At 40.8% G+C, this 18,188-nt stretch overlaps 1 protein-coding gene across 5 annotated transcripts in view; it reads left to right on the top strand.

Moving 5' to 3' along the window:
- The window catches only part of PLAG1 (PLAG1 zinc finger), a 52,240-nt gene extending 34,052 nt beyond the window's left edge, over positions 1-18,188 (top strand). The window contains exons 2-5 of one of the 5 annotated variants that reach the window (XM_054640962.2): positions 7,115-7,214; positions 11,024-11,207; positions 11,313-11,382; positions 11,979-18,188. In XM_054640962.2, the coding sequence (XP_054496937.1) occupies positions 11,141-11,207; positions 11,313-11,382; positions 11,979-13,242 (1,401 nt within the window). In that variant the 5' untranslated portion in view covers positions 7,115-7,214; positions 11,024-11,140 and the 3' untranslated portion in view covers positions 13,243-18,188. Of the gene's footprint in view, positions 1-1,759; positions 4,142-7,114; positions 7,215-11,023; positions 11,383-11,978 lie in introns of those variants that run through there. The other 4 variants (XM_077185729.1, XM_054640946.2, XM_077185742.1 and 1 more) reach the window with 4 other exon arrangements.

The raw sequence follows: 18,188 nt of genomic DNA, 5'->3' as shown, positions 1-18,188 counted from the left end.
GGGGTGGTAGTGGTGGTGATGGTGTGATTCCAAAACACACAAAAACACTTCCACAGGTTTTAAAAATTCTAACAGTAATTACACTAACAGTGTTATTTGTATCACAGTCTGTCCGAAGTTTTTAGAAAAACATCTATGCAGTGCCATGGAGATTCTTAAAAAGTCCATAAAACCACAATCATCAGATGGGTTAGCTCTAGGCAGCTCTTGTTTCCTTTAATTTAGTATATAACCAGGAATCCTTTGGAACATTTAGTAACCAAAACTGAGCTCTCAAGATTTAAAGTGGACCTAAGTAATCTGAAACATGGAAAGCCCGCAAAGAGATGCTGGATGGTATTGTGATTTTTTTTCTTTAAATTACAGACTATTAGGTCATGCTAAAATAAACATTAGTAAGTTCATGTTCTACTTTTCCAGAAACTTAAGGGGAAAAAAAAGGGCAAGCATGATAGAATTTTTTCTTCTATATTCTGAAAAAAAAGTTATGTAATCCTCTTTCTAGTGTAGCATATTACAAGAATGAGTTGCTTTCTAAAATTAAAAAGCTAGTTGTCCAAATTTCATTACTGTAGTACAGCTCTCAGAATTGCATAGAATTATGACAATGAAAAGAAACCTTAAACTTAATAGTCATATCTACATAAATACCTATTTTTCTATGATGGTTACTGTCCCACAGGAATCTAGTGGGTTTTTTCCTCCAAGTGCTTGCTTTATTAATTAATAAAAGATATGTATATTTAACAGATGTTTACTACTGAAATCCTTGTGTTTGCTACCCACAAGAGAAGAAATATGTTTAATAATTTTAGTGCATTTGTTTCCATTGCTACCCAGATTTCAGACTGGTTTGAAGGGGATTGGGATTTTTTTTCCTGCTCTACTGCCTGCAGTTTCTGTAGGTTTCTCTGTTTTGTGGATGTTTAAAAAAAATCCAAAACAGTAAAGCCTTAAATAAAATCTAGTATTGATGAATCTTGCATTTTTCTGTCTTCTATATTATATTCTTTGCAGCATAATCATCATTCTGCACACAGTAGATATTAGTAATGTGCTGTCACTAACAGTAGACTACAATGGTTGCCTGGTTTTAGTTTCAGTGGTTATGTTAGTTCATTGTGTTCTAGATGTTAGGCTGTTTCCCTCAGGGTGAACTCTTGTGTGTTATTATCTCTAAGTCATTCTTATGTTTATATCTAAGATCGCTGGAGAGATATTTTCACTGTTTTGCCCACATCATCCCATTTTCCTGCAGCAGCTTTTTCAGGCAGTTCTCCTGCTGCATGCCTGGATTTGGGGATTTGGTTGTGTCTTCCTGCAGCCTGTGCATGCTCTCACTGCTGTCCTGCCATGCTCCCTCAGCCACCCCTCTGCACTGTAGGCTAGAGCTTGAATCCTTGTAGCAGGATTTCCCTGAATTGAGCTGTGTGATATAAGCAGGTCCTGAAGTTCAAGATAAAATAAATACAGCCTTGTATATATTTTTAAAAACCCACACAGCAAAACTATCTGTTCTTTTGTGATTAGTTTGCATATGTGTGCGTGCTGCCTTTACACGAAGCACCGCTGTACCACAGGGCCAGTGCCTGCATCTTTGAATGGTTCTTTGCAGTTGTCTGAAAATGCAGATGGCCAGGTGGCATCACCCACCTCTCAATGGCATCTTGTCCCACCGGGGCCTCAGTGTTGGACCCCTTTGTCTTTTCACATTGTCTGTCAGCTTATGAGAGAAGAGGAGCTGTAAAAGCGTGGCTGATTTCCAGCTGCTCTCAGGTAGGGTACCTGCCAGCTCTCCCCTCTCACTGCTTGCCATCCAAAAGGCCACAGTGCCAGAGACAGGGCTCTGGGGCCAAGATCTGTCCCTCCTGCCATTTGGCAGTGCCTTATTTTTGGACAATTGTGCCAGGTGTCTGCACATGTTGCTTGCTGTTCAAATCTCTTCCAAATTACACAAAAAAGCAGACAGAAAATTAAATTTCACTTTGTGAAAGTGCAGGTGTGAGCCTCTCCTGGCCTAGTCAGACTTCATGGCCAAACTCACTTTCTGTTGTCTCACCCAAGCAATGCCCATTCTTCCTTTCTGCCCTCTAGCATATATGCCTCAGCTTGAGTTTCCATATGTAGAAGCACAGAGAGACATTTGTTGCCCCTTTCCCTCTCCACCCCTATTCAGCCAAGACCAGATGGGAGAGGATCAGCATCTTCCTACCAAAGCCAGGATTCTCTTTCTAAGTATGAGCAAAGGTGAGCAGGCTCCCTCAGCTGTCCCTTTTAAAAAGTGACATGCTGTTCAAATAAATGCCGGTCAAATGGCCTGCCGAGCACAAGCAGGCAGGTAGACCCCTGAATCAGTCAGAAGACTTGATTTTAATTCAGTGTGGAGAAAGGCACCCTAAATAGGTTGAAGCATCAATACTTCAACATCTTTGCATGGATTTTTCTTACCTGCTTGACTGTTTCCATTGGTGGGATCAGCTTCTCCATCTGAGATCCTCCCTTGTGGAAAGTTAATTCTAAGAGGGAGAATTCTCTCTAATTCTCTCTCTGAAAGTCATAGGTGGGAAGTTGGATCTTCTGCTGCCTGCAGCTACTCTGAGTTGAAGTGTCTGCTGCAAAAAATTTTTCTACAAGTGTTTTTCTACGGAGCCGGTCAGACCTCCTGCTCTCTCTGTGAGGCCTGTACAAGTGTGCAGTTGGCACGTTGGTCCTTGTTGATCCAGGAAGGGTGTCTGAGCCTTGCAGGGCAGCAGGTCCCAGCATGCTGTCCTGGAGCAGTGCAGGCACTTTGCCACTTCTACCCTCAGCCCCTTCTGGCAGCTAAATCAGCAGGAGGATTAAATCTGCTCCCCCACAAAATGGAACTGCCTGGTGAGAGGCTTGTGTGTAAGCTCACAGCACAGGGAAAGCCAGAGACGCCTACATGGTCCTCCTTCTTTTGTCACCTTATTGTAGGGCTAGGTTCTTTCATCTTCAGGAGCTCTGGCAACATTTGTGCCATTTTAAGAGCTCCAGCTGAACAGGGATGGGGTTTGTAGTTGGAGTCATAGAACAGTTTGGGTTGGAAGGGATTTTAAAGATCATCTAGTACCAGCCCTCATGCCATGGGTAGGGACATCTTCCATTAGACCAAGCTGCTCAAAGCTCCATCCAACCTGTCCCCTTGAACACTTCCAAGGATGAGGTATCCACATCTTCTCTGAGAAACCTGTTCCAGTGACTGCCTCTCTACAAATGGAGGTGCTGTCTGATAGTCATTTTGGCTCTTCTGAGCCACAATGATGAGATCAGCTGTCTCTTGCTGATGATTTCACCAGCTCAGCTCCCCCAGCTGTCCCTGATTGCTCCAACAGAGCAGATTTCATTTGTAGGTACTTTTTAGTCAGGTGACTGCCTGTCAGTGCTTTTTAGACTATTAGTCACCTGGTACAGAAAAGAGGAAAAATCATTACTTATGGTACGGCAATGGTGGCTCTTCTGGTACATGGGCAATAGAGGCACCAGAAGTCATCTATTGTCCTTTACTCTGAATGGGTCTTTACTGTTGGCAAACCTGAGAGAGGTTGGACTGGGGCATCCTGAGATTAGTTTGCTCCATTACCACCCTGAGCAGCATCAACTCCTTGCTTCCTTGGGTTGCATTTGTTCATCCTCTTTCCTTCCTCAACTAGGATGCCAGTCAGTGTTTCAGCTTTCCAAACTTCACAATTCCAGCTAGGACATCAACTCTTGCCCATGTATTGCTCTCCCATGCCCCTGCTCCCCTTCATCAACCACAGCAAACCTTGCCAGCTCAAGTCACATCAGCACCCAAACCCTCAGGTGGGAGCAGTGGTTTGGGAGCAGCAGGGGAGAGGGAGGTTGCCAGAGCAGCGCGTTGGCAGCAGTGGCGCGGGGGATTGGGTTTGTGCCACGGGGTGAGCCAAGGGCAGAGCTGGGAGCTGCCACTGCTGCTGGCCGTGCTAGGTGGGGCAGTGGTGGCCCTGCTGGGGAGTCCTTTGCCTTGTGCAGAGCTGAGGTGGTTCACAGGCACAGCCTGGATGGCTTACTGACTTCAGAGGCCTTGGTCCTGTCCGTGTGAGTACGTGCTCACCTGGGATCTGTGCGGACAGCATTGCTTAAAGAATCACAGTTCCGTAGGGTAAGTAACCGCTTTCCATTTTGTTTCCTTAAAGAAATATTTGAAATCCACGATGACACTAATGCTATTAACTCCTTACTGAGTTCTACCATTACTATGATTCTAATATTTCTAGGACCCTTCCTTTGGTTTAAAACTGATTGATTTCAGGAATTGAAGCTAGATTTGCTGTTTTGTATAAAAGGTGAAATGACAAATACTGTGTTCTCAGTACTGTGTTCTCATTATTGCTCTTTGATTTTGAAAGAAAATAACCATGAAACTGTTGTTTTCCTTTACTGTGATTGAACCCTCTCAAGTATGAAATGCAAGTTGGGAGCAGGATTATTGGTTATATTTCTGTATTGTCTTCATGATCCTTTCAGTTGAGATACCAAATGTTGTAAAATATTTTCAAGTGTAACTATCAGATTTTTGAATAGGAACTGTGAATTTGGGGGAAGAAGTGTTACTCTTTTTAATAATAAAAAGGAGTATATTATTTTATATTGTATATTATTTATCTTCCACCTAAGGGTTTTGGGGCACTTTTTTTTTAGTTGAAATTGAAATATTATCTAACCTGGAATTATCAGGGTGTTTGGAGACTTAGCAAAATTAGTGCTTCACAAATTATGGAAGATCTGGTAAATTGTAAGAATTGTAAGAATTCTGACAAATTAGAGAAGTTGTGTTTTGTTATACCAAGTGGGCTTTGGACACATGCATGCGACAGTGCATTTTGCAGTGTGATGCTTCTCTGCTTCATGTGGAGAATACTTTGAACTTTGTTATTCATTAAAAATTTTTCCTACCTCATCTATGTGAAAAGCTTAGTAACACTATGACTATAAGCAGTTACTAGGAGAATGATACATCTTTGTCCGGTATTATGCCTCAGATATTTTTTAACACCAAAAGCTTCTGAGAAAGTTGGTCTAGAAATCAGCATTGTCATGGACAACTTCTGTTTTCTGTGCATAAGGAAAAGTCTTTTATCCAATAGGATGCTTATTGTTGCAAAAATAGGAATTATTTTATCTTTTCACTTAATCCTGTCAAATGGAGTAAATGTTTTCATTATTCATACAAACATAGCCCCTTTTGTGCGTACATTGTTGAGCTCTTTACATAATAAAGGCCATGTAGAAGTTGAGATCCCACTAATTGTAGGTGTAGCATTGCCCTCACCTGGATCCACTGCATTGTGATTTTGCTGAATTCGTAAGGTAATGAATGAATGAATGAGAGCACCTGACCGTCCTCCTTCATTCTCCTCAGCATTTTAGCTACATCACGTGTTTATCTTGTTTATTTACTTGTTCCAGCTGCTTCATTTTCCTCTGATTCCATAGTCCTTCCATGTTTCTAGTGGCCCTGTCCCTGAGGTGATCTTCTTTTTGCTAGAGTGACTTTAGATGTGTGGTGAGCATTGAGGACTATAAACATTTAAGAGAAAATGTTAAATGGCACTGAGAGGACTTGATAATATTTTAACAGGATTTGTTGGGGTCTTTTTTCCAAACAGGAAATAGTCTGTAAATGTGAATAGTGAAGGAGCTAAGTCCATGAGGATGTAGTCTATTACATCTATGTGTTTGTCTTTAATATTGTCTACCTAACAATAGTAGTACATTAGTAGAAACTCTTAACAATAGTAGTACCTCAGTAGAAACATCTGGGAATGGAACTCTTCCTTTGTGATGGTGGAAGATGTTGATATGGGCATTGAAGGGGAATGGATTTATAAGGGTCTGCTGGGAGAGGAGGTAAGGAGTCATCATCATTTTCTCCCTTAAACAAGATGATTTGGGAACCCCAAAAAGTGGAGGTGAGAGTTGTGCTCATTAGTTGAAAAGAGAGCTTTTTATTTGAGTACTAGAGCTGTTTCTGCCACCTGCCTGTATGTACAAAGCCCCACATAAATGTTCCTCAGCCATAAGAGAGCTTCAGTCGGTTGTTCTGAAGCACTTCTGACATCAATAGGTGTTTAGGGACACCTGTTTGCTCACATTCACACTCACCAACAGAGGATGCTGGGGCTGTGTAGAGCTGAACTTGGTATCAAAAGGAAGAATGATTTCTGGAATGAATGGGAAGCCAGAAGGGAAAATGTTTTGTGGGGGAGAAATGTTACATTACCACAGGGCTCCTGCCAAACAGCTTCAGCCTGCTGTGGGGTATGTGTAGGGCTTTGCCCTTACAAATCTGGAAGAATTGGACAGGATACACCTCCCCATTACAATGAGGCACTGAACATGTTTTTTATGTAAAGCTGTGTCATCCAGGAGGCTTTCTAGCAAGACAAGGAAGACCTGCTGCAAATTTACAAAAGGATGATGGCAGGGGAAAGGGAGATACAAGGGAAATTCCAAAAAGGCCCTCTCAGTTTGCTCAGGCATACCTAGACTTGCCCTCCTTTGAGATTTACCTGTAGCATGTTCATCATTAAGAGGTTTTATTATTTTTTTAAAATTAATTTTATTTTCCTTTGCAGGTCACCTTTTAAGCTGCTATTTCCTGTATAATTAAGCAGAATGAAGGCATTAGGTTCTAGTAAAGTTGGGCCTAATCCAGAATCTTCTCTTATTCAGTCCTTTCTGAGTAAGAAACTCAAGTCTGGGCCCAGCATTTCACATATTTTGCTGTTACATCTAAATTATTTGTGGTCTGTGGATTTTTATTTTTTTTAACTACATGAAAACTCCTTTGCTTTTGTCTAATTTTATCTCTTTATGTGTCACTGTCCAGCATAGCATTAGTTGAAATTATGTAAGTATACTGCAAATTGAAGTGCATAATTGCTACTGATAATGCAGGAATGATTCCTACAGTTTATAATTAACAGTATATAATGTTCTGTGCATGGGTTGGATCTGTCCCTTTTAACTTTTCCTTTCTGATTCTTTCCAATCCCTGGTCTTGCCGCATCAGAGCCTTTATGAATGCGCTGGTTTCGCTGGAGTCTAGTCCATTGTTCCTTTTGTTTTTCAGAGCAGTAAAAATGGGAAGTACTGGATTCTGGTTTCCTCCAAGAAGAGTCAGCGGAACTGGTTAAGACCAAAATCTGAGGACTTTAGTGGGCAAACATCAGGTGTGCATTGAACAAAGGCTGCTTTAATCCTCTTTAAGTATATGCTTCTTTAAAAATAGTATTATATATAAGCTTTTGTGTAATGTGTTTGTTATATTTGATACTGCATATAATCATTCATCCTGCAGTTGTGAAAGCACCAGTAAGAATGTGGATTTTAAGTGATAATATGTTGAGACACAAACAGGCAGTATTACTCATAAAATTCTTTCAGCTGGTCTTTGGAAAATTTAATATTTGAGGATCAGTGTTTTTTTAAAGTTTTATCTCCATTGCTCAGTCTATATATCCACATCCATAAAAAGGAAAAAAAGTGGTTATTTGCTATTCAGAGATCAATACTGACATTCTTAATTGCCTCACCTATTGAGAAGTGATTCTGAGATAATAGTGCATACGTGTTCTTTAATAAAACTCCATCATTATGAAAGATTGGATCCACACTATATTTGTTCTAGTGATGCATTTTTAAGGACACTTAAACACAGTTCAAAGTCAGCTTAATTAGTTTTGATCGTAGAGGAACAAAACCCAAATTTTTCATCTCTGTGAATGTTCTGACTGGTACAGCAGCTAGGTTACCTGAAATTTTGGAGAAAACAACAGTGGTCTTATATTGGCCTGAATATAGGATGGTCTCCAGCCTGAGGTGTGATCTTTGCATTGAGAAAAGGAGTGAGAAGTTGTCAGATGTTAATTTGTTAAGCTTAATATGCTGTTTCATAATGAAGGCTGCTATTGACATCACATCAGATTCACCCTTCTGCATGGCCTCATATCCTGCAACTCCCCAGCTTGATGCACGTTCAGTTCCTTCCCACTCACCCCAGTGTTACCAGCTCACCCCTATCCTCATGTCCTTAGATATTCCCAATGCCTATGCAGCACTCCCTGAGCCTCCCTAGCCCCACGCCCCCATCCTGGTTCTGTGCACTCTCCCTCCCTGTGCTGGCTCATCCTCCTTCCCTGTATCTTTCCTGCTGTCCCTGCTTCTCTTGTCACTGTCTGGGCACAGACTCCACTTGCTGCTGAGCTGAAGCAGTGCCACTCTTAGGCAGCAGACTGTGGAGGCTGTTTCCTTGCTTTTCTGCTAATCCTGCCTTCCCTGTCTCAGGCTAGGAATGGATTTGGCTGGGGGGCCAGAGAGGCTGGATCCCTTGTACCCCATTGGGGCTGTAGGTGTGCCCTGGCCATGCAGTGAGGGCTGTGACTGCTCTGCTCTCAGCTCTGTGTGGTGTGTCTCATGCAGGTGCCTGTGTGGTATAAAAGTACCCTGTGCAAGGTCAGGTTGGATTTTTCTTCTGCCCCCTGAACTTCATTTGTCAAGAGAAATTAAACTAAAAGAAAATTTCATTCTACATTCAGGCCAATATTCACTGAAGACCAGAGTGTTCATTAACAGAAGAACAAAATTAATTTTATTAATGGATTCTGATTAAAACCTATATTAAAAAAACCAAAACTTTCAATCCACAGACATACCACAACTTTGATGTGAATCAGACTCTCCTTTTGATTACATTGGTGGCTTCATTGAAGTCTTTGGAACTGATCTTCATTTACTTTAATCGAAGAAAATTATTGCTCTTAGATCTCCCAACAACTGTTGCTTTCAAACTAGAATTAGTGAACTAGATTGTTGATTATGAGACAGAAAATAAAATTAAGCTGATACTTTGAAGACCTGTGCATTTTCCCACTCATGGAACTGATGTCTCCAGGCTTCATCCCACGAGTGGGAATGAGTTTGTGACAAATCTGAAATCAAGAGAGTCCTTAAAGAAATGCCTTTTCTCTCATGAGGTATCTTTAAAAGAAGTTAGTGTTTCTTTATGTAATTTAAGGGAATAAGGTGGTCTTGCAAAACTGCTAGTTTAAAGGAGGTAGAATAGTTTAACCTGTCATTCAAGGACTTCAGGGTTGAAAGGAAGCAGATTTCCATCTTGGTGTACCAGTACTTCTCTCCTCCTCTAAAGACAAGGGAAAATGGGGAGGAGGGAGGAAAAGGCTTAGACAAAGACAATCTCTGTATACACATTTCAAACGGAGGTCTCAAGTCTGAGGATTTCTTATAATGCAGACATTAAAGAGGCACATCCCTTCCTCTCCCTGCTTCTTCTGTCCTGCCATGCATTGAGGGAAACACAGGCTTTCCTTCCTTCTCGCTTTCTTCCAGGACTGTGCTGGGGCACTTGCAAAGACCATGTAGTTTCCCCCCGGCACACCTGGGCATTGTTCTCCACTTCTGTCTGGAGCAGTTGGCTGCCTCCATCTCTGCTGAGCCCCAGCAGGGCTGAGAGGACAGCTAAGGCCGGGGCTCCCTCCCAGCTACCCGGCCTCCCTCACTGCCAGCAGGGAAGAGCCTGGTTTGTTTTCCAGGGAGGTGGCGTTGGGCTGGAGCAGCTGCAGCCTGGTGGTGCCTGCCCGGCTCCAGCTGCCCAGCTCCACCTGTCCCAGCAGCTGCGGCCTCCCAGGCCCTGCTGCCAGGGCTGAGACGCTGCCCAGCCGCTGAGCCCTGGCCCGGCCGCTGCCCGGCCCCGGTGCCGCCTGGCCCGGCCCAGCCCGGCCCAGCCTGGCCGCCTCCTATGCAGCTGCCCCGGCAGGGACCGGAGGGGACAGCAGCTGCCAGCCATGACACCGGGGCTGGGGGTGGGTGCTGGCACTTTCAAGGGAGAAAGGCTAAATTTTGGGGCTTTCCAGCCCTCAAAAATGCTTGCAATGAGTGCTGTCCTGCTGTCCTCCTTGTCCCTGCTGCTGCAGACCTCACTCTCCACCCTTCCCACTCTGGGTAGCACAGGATTTTGGTATCTATAGTAGCAGTTGTGCTCCAAGGATGAAGTGAAGCTGTCAGCAACCCCTGACAAAGGAGGGCTGTTGAGTGCCCTGTCGTAGCAGGTGCCCAGTTGCCACTATATGATACCAGATGACAAATTTAAAACTTCTCACGCACAGTCAGGCACAAGGATCACGTCACACACTTCTGACAGTGAAAGCCTCCGGTTTAGTTGACATTTTGCTATGCCACAGGGTCAGGATTTGGAGCTACCATCCTGAGCTAGCCTGAGTCTGAATGCTTACAGCCTTCGTGTCTCACAGGGTAGCATGAGAAGGCTGGGGGTCTCCAGCACTGGGCTGATAAAACCCTGATCTGTCTAATCTAACCCTAATCCATGGGACTTCTGTCAGTCATAGATAAGTCTCTGTTAGTAGAGGGTGAGTTTACAGGAGAATTTCACCTGGTGTTAGGCATTATTGGCAGTGCATGCATTTTCCCAGCGTAGATGCGTAGATGTGCAGTAATCACGGGGAGGGAGGTATATCCAATAGGGAACATGAGCTTTGCCCTCCATAGTGTCTGCATGGGTACTGCTGTGTTTTGTGCAGGTTTTCAAACATTTTGAGGCTTACAGGCTTTGATAGTTGTGTGTGTGTTGGGAGGGGGGGGAATGTCCGTGCAAACACCGGAGGCGTGGCTGTAATTCCTTTGAAATCAGAAGCTGCCAAAAGGTGCCTGGGTAGGTAGGCCTTTGCCTGATGCCTCCCTTAATCTGAGAGAAACTCTGCTCTTCTCCATCAGTGCTTGAGGGGAAAGTTGTGAGGTGTGATTTCAGGGCATATGTGGATCTGTTCATCCTGAGCAATGCATTTTAAGAGTTGCAGCAAATAGTATAAAGAAACCTGTAGGTATTACGTTAGACCAGCTGAACCTAACTTTATTTTTAAGTTTTATTCAGAAGCATCACATAGCAAGTAAACTTCAAAATCTAAGTTTAGTTACAAACTAGTTGTTTCTTATTTTTTTTTTCCAGTCCCCTTTTGCTTTCTTTTACGACCACATGAAACTTGAGAAGCCATCTAAAGCTAAATCATTTAGTGGAGTTGGGCAATTCCCAAGTGTCCAACAAGAAGGCCTGGTTTAGGCTGCGATGGCCACTGTCATTCCTGGTGATTTGTCAGAAGTAAGAGATACCCAGAAAGTCCCTTCAGGGAAACGTAAGCGTGGTGAAACCAAACCAAGAAAAAACTTTCCTTGCCAACTGTGTGACAAGGCCTTTAACAGTGTTGAGAAATTAAAGGTTCACTCATACTCTCACACAGGAGAGAGGCCCTACAAGTGCACACAACAAGACTGCACCAAGGCCTTTGTTTCTAAGTACAAATTACTAAGGTATTAAACTCTATTTATCTTTCAGATTATATTATCTATTTTATGTTGGCCGTGTTAAGCCGTGTAAAAGTATATATTTCTGTACGCCTTCAGCTGATTGCAGAGAGGATGTGTTAATTAAAGTAGCTATTGGATTGTTTCTAGAATTCTAAATTACCTAAGTTTGCAAGCTAATGTCTTTGATTTTGTTTCTTAATTTGTTTTCTGCTTTTGTTTTCCGTTTGTTTGTTTTTGTTTTTGTTTTGTTTTGTTTTTAATGAGCGTAGAATTTTCATTTGTATAAGGAATTGTCACAAGAAAAAGAGTATGGACTGAAAGTTCTTTGGCTATGGACTTTTACATGAGTACTTTCATACTTGCCCATACACCCCCGTTACCGTAGCTAAGACCCACCAAAACTAAAGTGTCAATTTAAGAGAAATGGCTCGCGTTTTGCTATATTTAAATTTGTCAAACTGTCTTTGTAGTGTCATGCTTTCAGTTAAAAGGTTCTGTTGCAAAGCAGCCCTTAGCATAGTATATAGCTGCCATTAAAAAATGAGCTCATGTGTTTTTTGATCAAAATAATTACTTACAGAATATATCTGTGTTTAAAGGCATATGGCTACTCATTCTCCTGAGAAAACCCACAAGTGTAATTATTGTGAGAAAATGTTTCACCGAAAAGATCACCTAAAGAATCACCTACATACACACAATCCCAACAAAGAGGCCTTTAAGTGTGAAGAATGTGGAAAGAACTACAATACCAAGCTTGGGTTCAAACGTCACCTGGCTTTGCATGCTGCAACAAGTGGTGACCTCACCTGTAAGGTATGTTTGCAGACTTTTGAAAGCACAGGAGTGCTGCTGGAGCACCTAAAAACTCACGCAGGCAAGTCATCAGGTGGAGTGAAGGAGAAAAAGCACCAGTGTGAACACTGTGACCGTCGGTTCTACACCCGAAAGGATGTCCGCAGACACATGGTAGTGCACACTGGAAGAAAGGACTTCCTCTGTCAGTACTGTGCACAGAGATTCGGGCGCAAGGATCACCTCACGCGCCACATGAAGAAAAGTCACAACCAAGAACTTCTGAAGGTCAAAACAGAGCCAATGGACCTTCTAGATCCCTTTACCTGCAATGTTTCTGTGCCTATTAAGGATGAGCTGCTTCCAGTGATGTCTTTACCTTCCAGTGAACTGACATCAAAGCCATTTACAAACACTTTGCAATTAAATCTCTACAACACTCAGATTCAGTCCATGCAGAGTTCTGCATCTGCACACCAAATGGTTGCCACATCGTTACCATTGGGAATGCCTTGTCCAATAGATATGGAGTCTGTCCACCCTTCTCACCAGCTATCGTTGAAATACCCACTCGGTACTACCTCATACTCAATTTCTATGCCTGAAAAAGAACAGCCATTGAAAGGGGAAATTGAAAGTTACCTAATGGAGTTGCAAAGTGGTATGCCTTCTTCATCCCAGGATTCTCAAGCATCTTCATCAAAACTAGGGCTGGATCCACAAGTAGGGCCACTAGATGATGGGTCGGGGGAAGTTTCCCTTTCCAAGGGCTCCGTTCCTATTAGTGAACCTCTAAATGCCCCATCATTGGACTTTTCTCAGCTGTTCAACTTCATACCTGTAAATGGCCCTCCCTATAATCCTTCTGTTTCAGTGGGAAACCTCGGGATGAGTTATACGCAAGAGGAGGCACATTCTTCTATGACTCAGCTCCCACCACAAACCCAGGATCCGCAAGATCCTAGCAATAGTATAGGTCTTGGGTCTCTGCACTCATTGTCAGCAGCTTTCACAAGCAGTCTAAGCACAACCACCACCCTACCACGATTTCATCAAGCTTTCCAATAGGATGTACAAAGCTGGCTTGTTAACTGTCTATTTGTAGAAATGCCTTAGGTGACCATTTTTAACTTAGTGCCTACTATAAGACATTATGAATTCTCTGCTTTTGTACAGTACCAATCTCATGAAGCCAGTAAGAAATTTAAATTAACTTTTTTAAAATGTTTTGAAAGTGTTTATTCTCAGCTGTGTTTACTTTGGTTTGTTGGTTTTTTTTTAAACAGTCTCATTGTATTGTTTTCATTTTCACTGCCAATTTACACATTTAAAATGTTCAGTAGAAAGTCATCCCAAGCAAACTCACAACACTCATCCCGTTTTTAAAATTTTTTCAACCATACCAGCTAGTCTGTTTTATTGATGTCAGTGGTAGAACTGCCACTTTTACCTTTTAATATATTCTACTATTTGCAAATAATCCATTTAAAATATGTATCACAAGGATTCCTGAGATTTGGGAAAAAAATTCTGCAGTCTGTTTCCAAACAAATCCTCTTCCCAAATGGTGACACATCTGACCTGTTCTATAATGACAAATCTAAATTTTTAAAATAAATATAGAATTCAGATTTTTCTGAAAACTTGTGTGTGTATATATAGAGTCCATATATACACATGTACATATATATAGCATCTTGACTTGTATTGAAGTCATTATAAAAGTTGTTAAGAATTTTGCCATTTTCTGGCTTAAATTTTGGTGGCCTGTTATGGATAACAGAAGAAAAAGAAAATTAGTGTAATTCTCTAAAATTAGGGCTGAACAGAATTTCGACAGAGAATCTCTGCTTGCCTAAATGACAGATGTTTCAAGTTGAATTTGAAACTGTTGTTGTGCTTTCGTGACTCTGGTATAGGGAAACAGGCAAAATTAATGGCTGATCTTGAAATATAAAAGTGTTGTAACGTAGTAATGCAGAATATTTTGTCGCAGTTTTTGTTTGAATTCTTAACTTGCTGTTTTTTTCTCTTTAGTAGCATAGAAAGAGTACTGCATAGGAACCTTCCAGTAGTGTGTTCACGTTTGTAGGCGTCAGTCTTCTCCCCGCTGCCACCGCCAAAGGGTGGATCAAGTCCAGCCAGAAAGTGTGTACCTATTTTCAGTTCAAAACTAGTGTGCAGTCAGAAAGTGAATGTAAATTTGCAACTACCAGTTTGTTTTGTTTTGTTTTTATTGGAGTGATCTTTTCAGTTGTGTTACATGGTGTATTATGTCCTCCTAAGCAACAAGTTAGATGTTAATCACACTTTCTACACCTGGGTACTTGGTTAGGGACTTTTTGCCCATTGCCAAGATTTAAAGACAGGACTCTTAGGAGTGAAGTAAAAGCATATTGCTTACACCACTTTTACCTAATGCAATATATATTCTATTCCCCAACCCCTAATAACCAAAAGAGGAAAAAAAAAAAACCTAAAAAAACAACCAACCCTGTGATGCGTAAAAGCAAACTAGATTTGCTGTAATTCAACAATAACATTATTTTCCTTGTCATTTTTGTACAAGGAATTAAAAAATGGAACTCGAGTACATTAGTATCTCTCAAACTATGGATAATGAGAATTCATACAAGGTTTTAAGTGGTTAAACTAAATATACTTCACAGAAACAAAAGTTGCTCCCATTTAAGGAGCTCATGCTCCGGATGTTTTATCAGTAGCTCCTACTGGTTTTTTTAATGCTAGGAGCAATATGCAGGTGTAGTTTTACTATTTTATACATATGTGTATTTAAATTTTATTACTGAAAAATAACATTTTTATAAATGTGTTTGTGTTCCAAAGGCATTAAAATAAGGATGTATTAATAAGGAAAATACCTTTTGAAATTCTGCAAACTACTCCTAGATTTGGTTTTAGGAGCACGTTATCTCAAAGTGGGCGTTTAGCTCTGCTTCACGACTGCTTCCTCTGGTTTCTGTGAAACAGATTGCTCGCTTGCTTACATCTTTAGTTGAATGATTTGTTCAATATTGCTTTTTTTTTCATTCACCTTTCTAAAGGAAAGAAAAACACAGATGAACAGAGCACAAGCTGAATGCAACCGAATGTAGCTCTAGTTTACATGAACGACCGTAACGCATCTAAGAAAAACTTGGATTTATTCTCAATCCTTTTAATCTGAGATGAAGATAAATGGACTTAATTCCTGCAGTGGGTTATGTCCCGTGTGGAGCCAAGCATCTGCAACTCTCCCTGCCGCAGAGGAAAGCTGCAGGTGCTTGGCATCCTGCAGCTGGCCCAGCAGTGTGGCCAGGCAGCGCTGCCCTCCCTGGGCAGCTGGCACACGAATTTCCAGTCTGGAGCCACTTGTTATCAGCCCCAGCTGCTGAAAGACTTTGTGAAAACCAAAACCCGCAGACACTTTGCCAACACCCGTTTCTTAGTGCGTAGCCAGAACCCTTACTACCTTGTTTGTGCCTTAGCTTCCTGAAAAGGGATTGACATTTCACTTGGAGTTAGATATACATTTCACTTGAGAAATAGAGACCTCAGACAAGATATTGAACCTCATTCAGTCAGGGTTTCAGTGGGTGGCTGCACCCAGAGTGTTTGCAGCTGAACTAGGATGTAGGGTAACAAGGAAGCAGACTGACCCTTAAAGCAATACCAACACCACCAGAGTGCTTTTGAGCATCACTTAGGCAGAGTCACTATTGGCCACTACTAAACCATCCGTTTTTAAAACCCGTTTTCTTGATTTCCCATGGATTCTTGGTGGGAGGGGGGAGGGCTGGCTGATCATGCACCACTCTTTGTGCAACTTCTAAACTTCTAGTAAGGTTGTTTTGTTTTTTTTTTTTTTTTTTAAAATATATATATTTGTGTACTTGTTGCTTGTGCTTTATTTAGTAGTAAATTGTGGAATAGAGTGATTTATTGTTAATTTGGCAGTAGCGGTTTTTAAAAACCATATACTGACTGAAACATGAGCCAGAGCTGATTGCTTTATTAAGCTAATAATGAATGTTAAGAGTACATATTTTCAGGATCATTTGCCTAGTGAGCTAAACTTGTATTATAGGCCAATATTTTTTAAAATAAAGCTTGGTCAACCTCTATGTTACACATATTACAAGATATAGCACTTTCAAAAAGAAAACCTAAACCTTTTAAGAAAATTTCTTACAGGTTATGCTTTTTATTATAAAACCTTTTATTATAATTTGTTTCAAGTGCCATTAGATTACATATATGTAGGCCTTTGGTATAATGCTTTGTGTACAAAATGGTAGACATTGTAATTTTAAACAGGTACATTTTTACAGTGTTTTCTTATCAATTTGCTATATTGCACAGAACCAGTGTGTCTTTCTTAAGGGTTTTACAATGGTTTTTACTAGGTTTACATGTTTCAAACTACACTGTCTTCTACTGCCATTTTAAATACCAGTCAAAAACAATTAGGAGTTTGTCCTCACCATTTGCAAACTGTCTTCTGGAGTTCTTGATGGTAAACTTTGTCAAAAATATTGAACATGCAGTATTTGATACAGATTTTTTTTATCACATCCTATCATCGCTATGCTGCTGTCTGAAGTTAACTTTAGGCCTGATCCTGCATCTGTAAATGCTATGGGGATCCTGCATCCTTTGTTATGTCTGTCTCATACACTGGTTTAGCAGCTTCTCCTGTATTCTTCTCAGTCTATAGATAAGCCTCTGAAATATATGTACTTATCTGGTATGTAGTAAACCATTATAGGCTTAGCTGCCTGTCCTGCTTCCCCCCAGTGTACAGTTTAAACCACAGCTTACTTAGCATCATGCTCAACTTACAAGTAATGCCACAGTAGTTCAAAATGTGTTTGGGTAGTCCCAAAGCTTTTATGCAATAAGGGTGTCTTACTTTTGTTGGAAGGCAGTGTCTTTTGATAACAGTTATCTAGCCCTGGAAGTGACACAGAACTATTGCTAATCATATGTAAACACTTTTCAGTATAAGCTTCAGTGGTACAGTTGAACCAGAGTGAATGTTTATCTCCTCAGAAACACTCCTGCAATATTGTTATATTGGATCATGCTGCTAATGTAACTTGGGATACAACTCCTCTCATGGTGCTACAAACCTCCCTGTCTCATTCAGATGTATTTTTACCCATAGAAAAAAAAAGGACTATACTAGACCTATAGTTGTATGATATATTTTTATACTGTGACTTAATTTGTCATTAATGAACTTTTGTGCAACACCACAATGTATTCATATGCACTTGCAAAAGTAAAATTTTGGACATGCAAATTTAAACGCTGACAAGCCCAGCTCTTGTTCACAAAAATAGGTGACTGCTAGTTAATGTTAAATGCGGGCTTTTTGTATGGTGTGGAGTGAAGAACATACTATATGTTACTAAAAGCCTTAGACAAAAACTGGGAAGAGTATATTGGTGAATGATGTCACACCCAAACCTGACTCAGATTGCTGAAATTATATTTTTAGCTAGTGGAAAAATTGTTTGGACTTGTACGCTAAAATGTTTTTAATGATAAAAGTTTTGAGTCGGAAAAAAATAGAGAAAAAAAAAAGAACACAGAAAACCCTGCATTCCAGACTGAATTTGTATATGTTTCTTGCATTTAAAATTTGCTATCCTGTGATATGGGAAATTGAGTTGCTTATCATGTATATGTACTTTAAAATGTATTCACAAACTACTGTTGTATTTGTATAAAATATAGACAAAAAGATTGCATATATATTTTTGTGTATAAGCTCTGTAAAATAGCAATCACGTTATGAAGCTGCAGCAGAACTTCATTTTAAACATTCACATCCAAAGAAACAGACTATTTATTGTCCACATACCCTGATTATAAAATATACCTTGCTGCTATTAAACAATAGTGCTGCAGCTTCTTGTGGCCTACAGTGTTATGTTTGCTGTACAAAAATATGTGAACTCCACAAAATATATCAATAAAATTACAGAATGGTTTTAGTTAATGAATAA

This window comes from Agelaius phoeniceus, chromosome 1 (assembly GCF_051311805.1).
Source record: "Agelaius phoeniceus isolate bAgePho1 chromosome 1, bAgePho1.hap1, whole genome shotgun sequence".
In the NCBI taxonomy this organism is placed as follows: Eukaryota; Metazoa; Chordata; class Aves; order Passeriformes; family Icteridae; genus Agelaius; species Agelaius phoeniceus.
The sequence above is the reverse complement of the archived record's forward strand: the minus strand, read 5'-3'. Positions and strand labels throughout refer to the sequence as shown.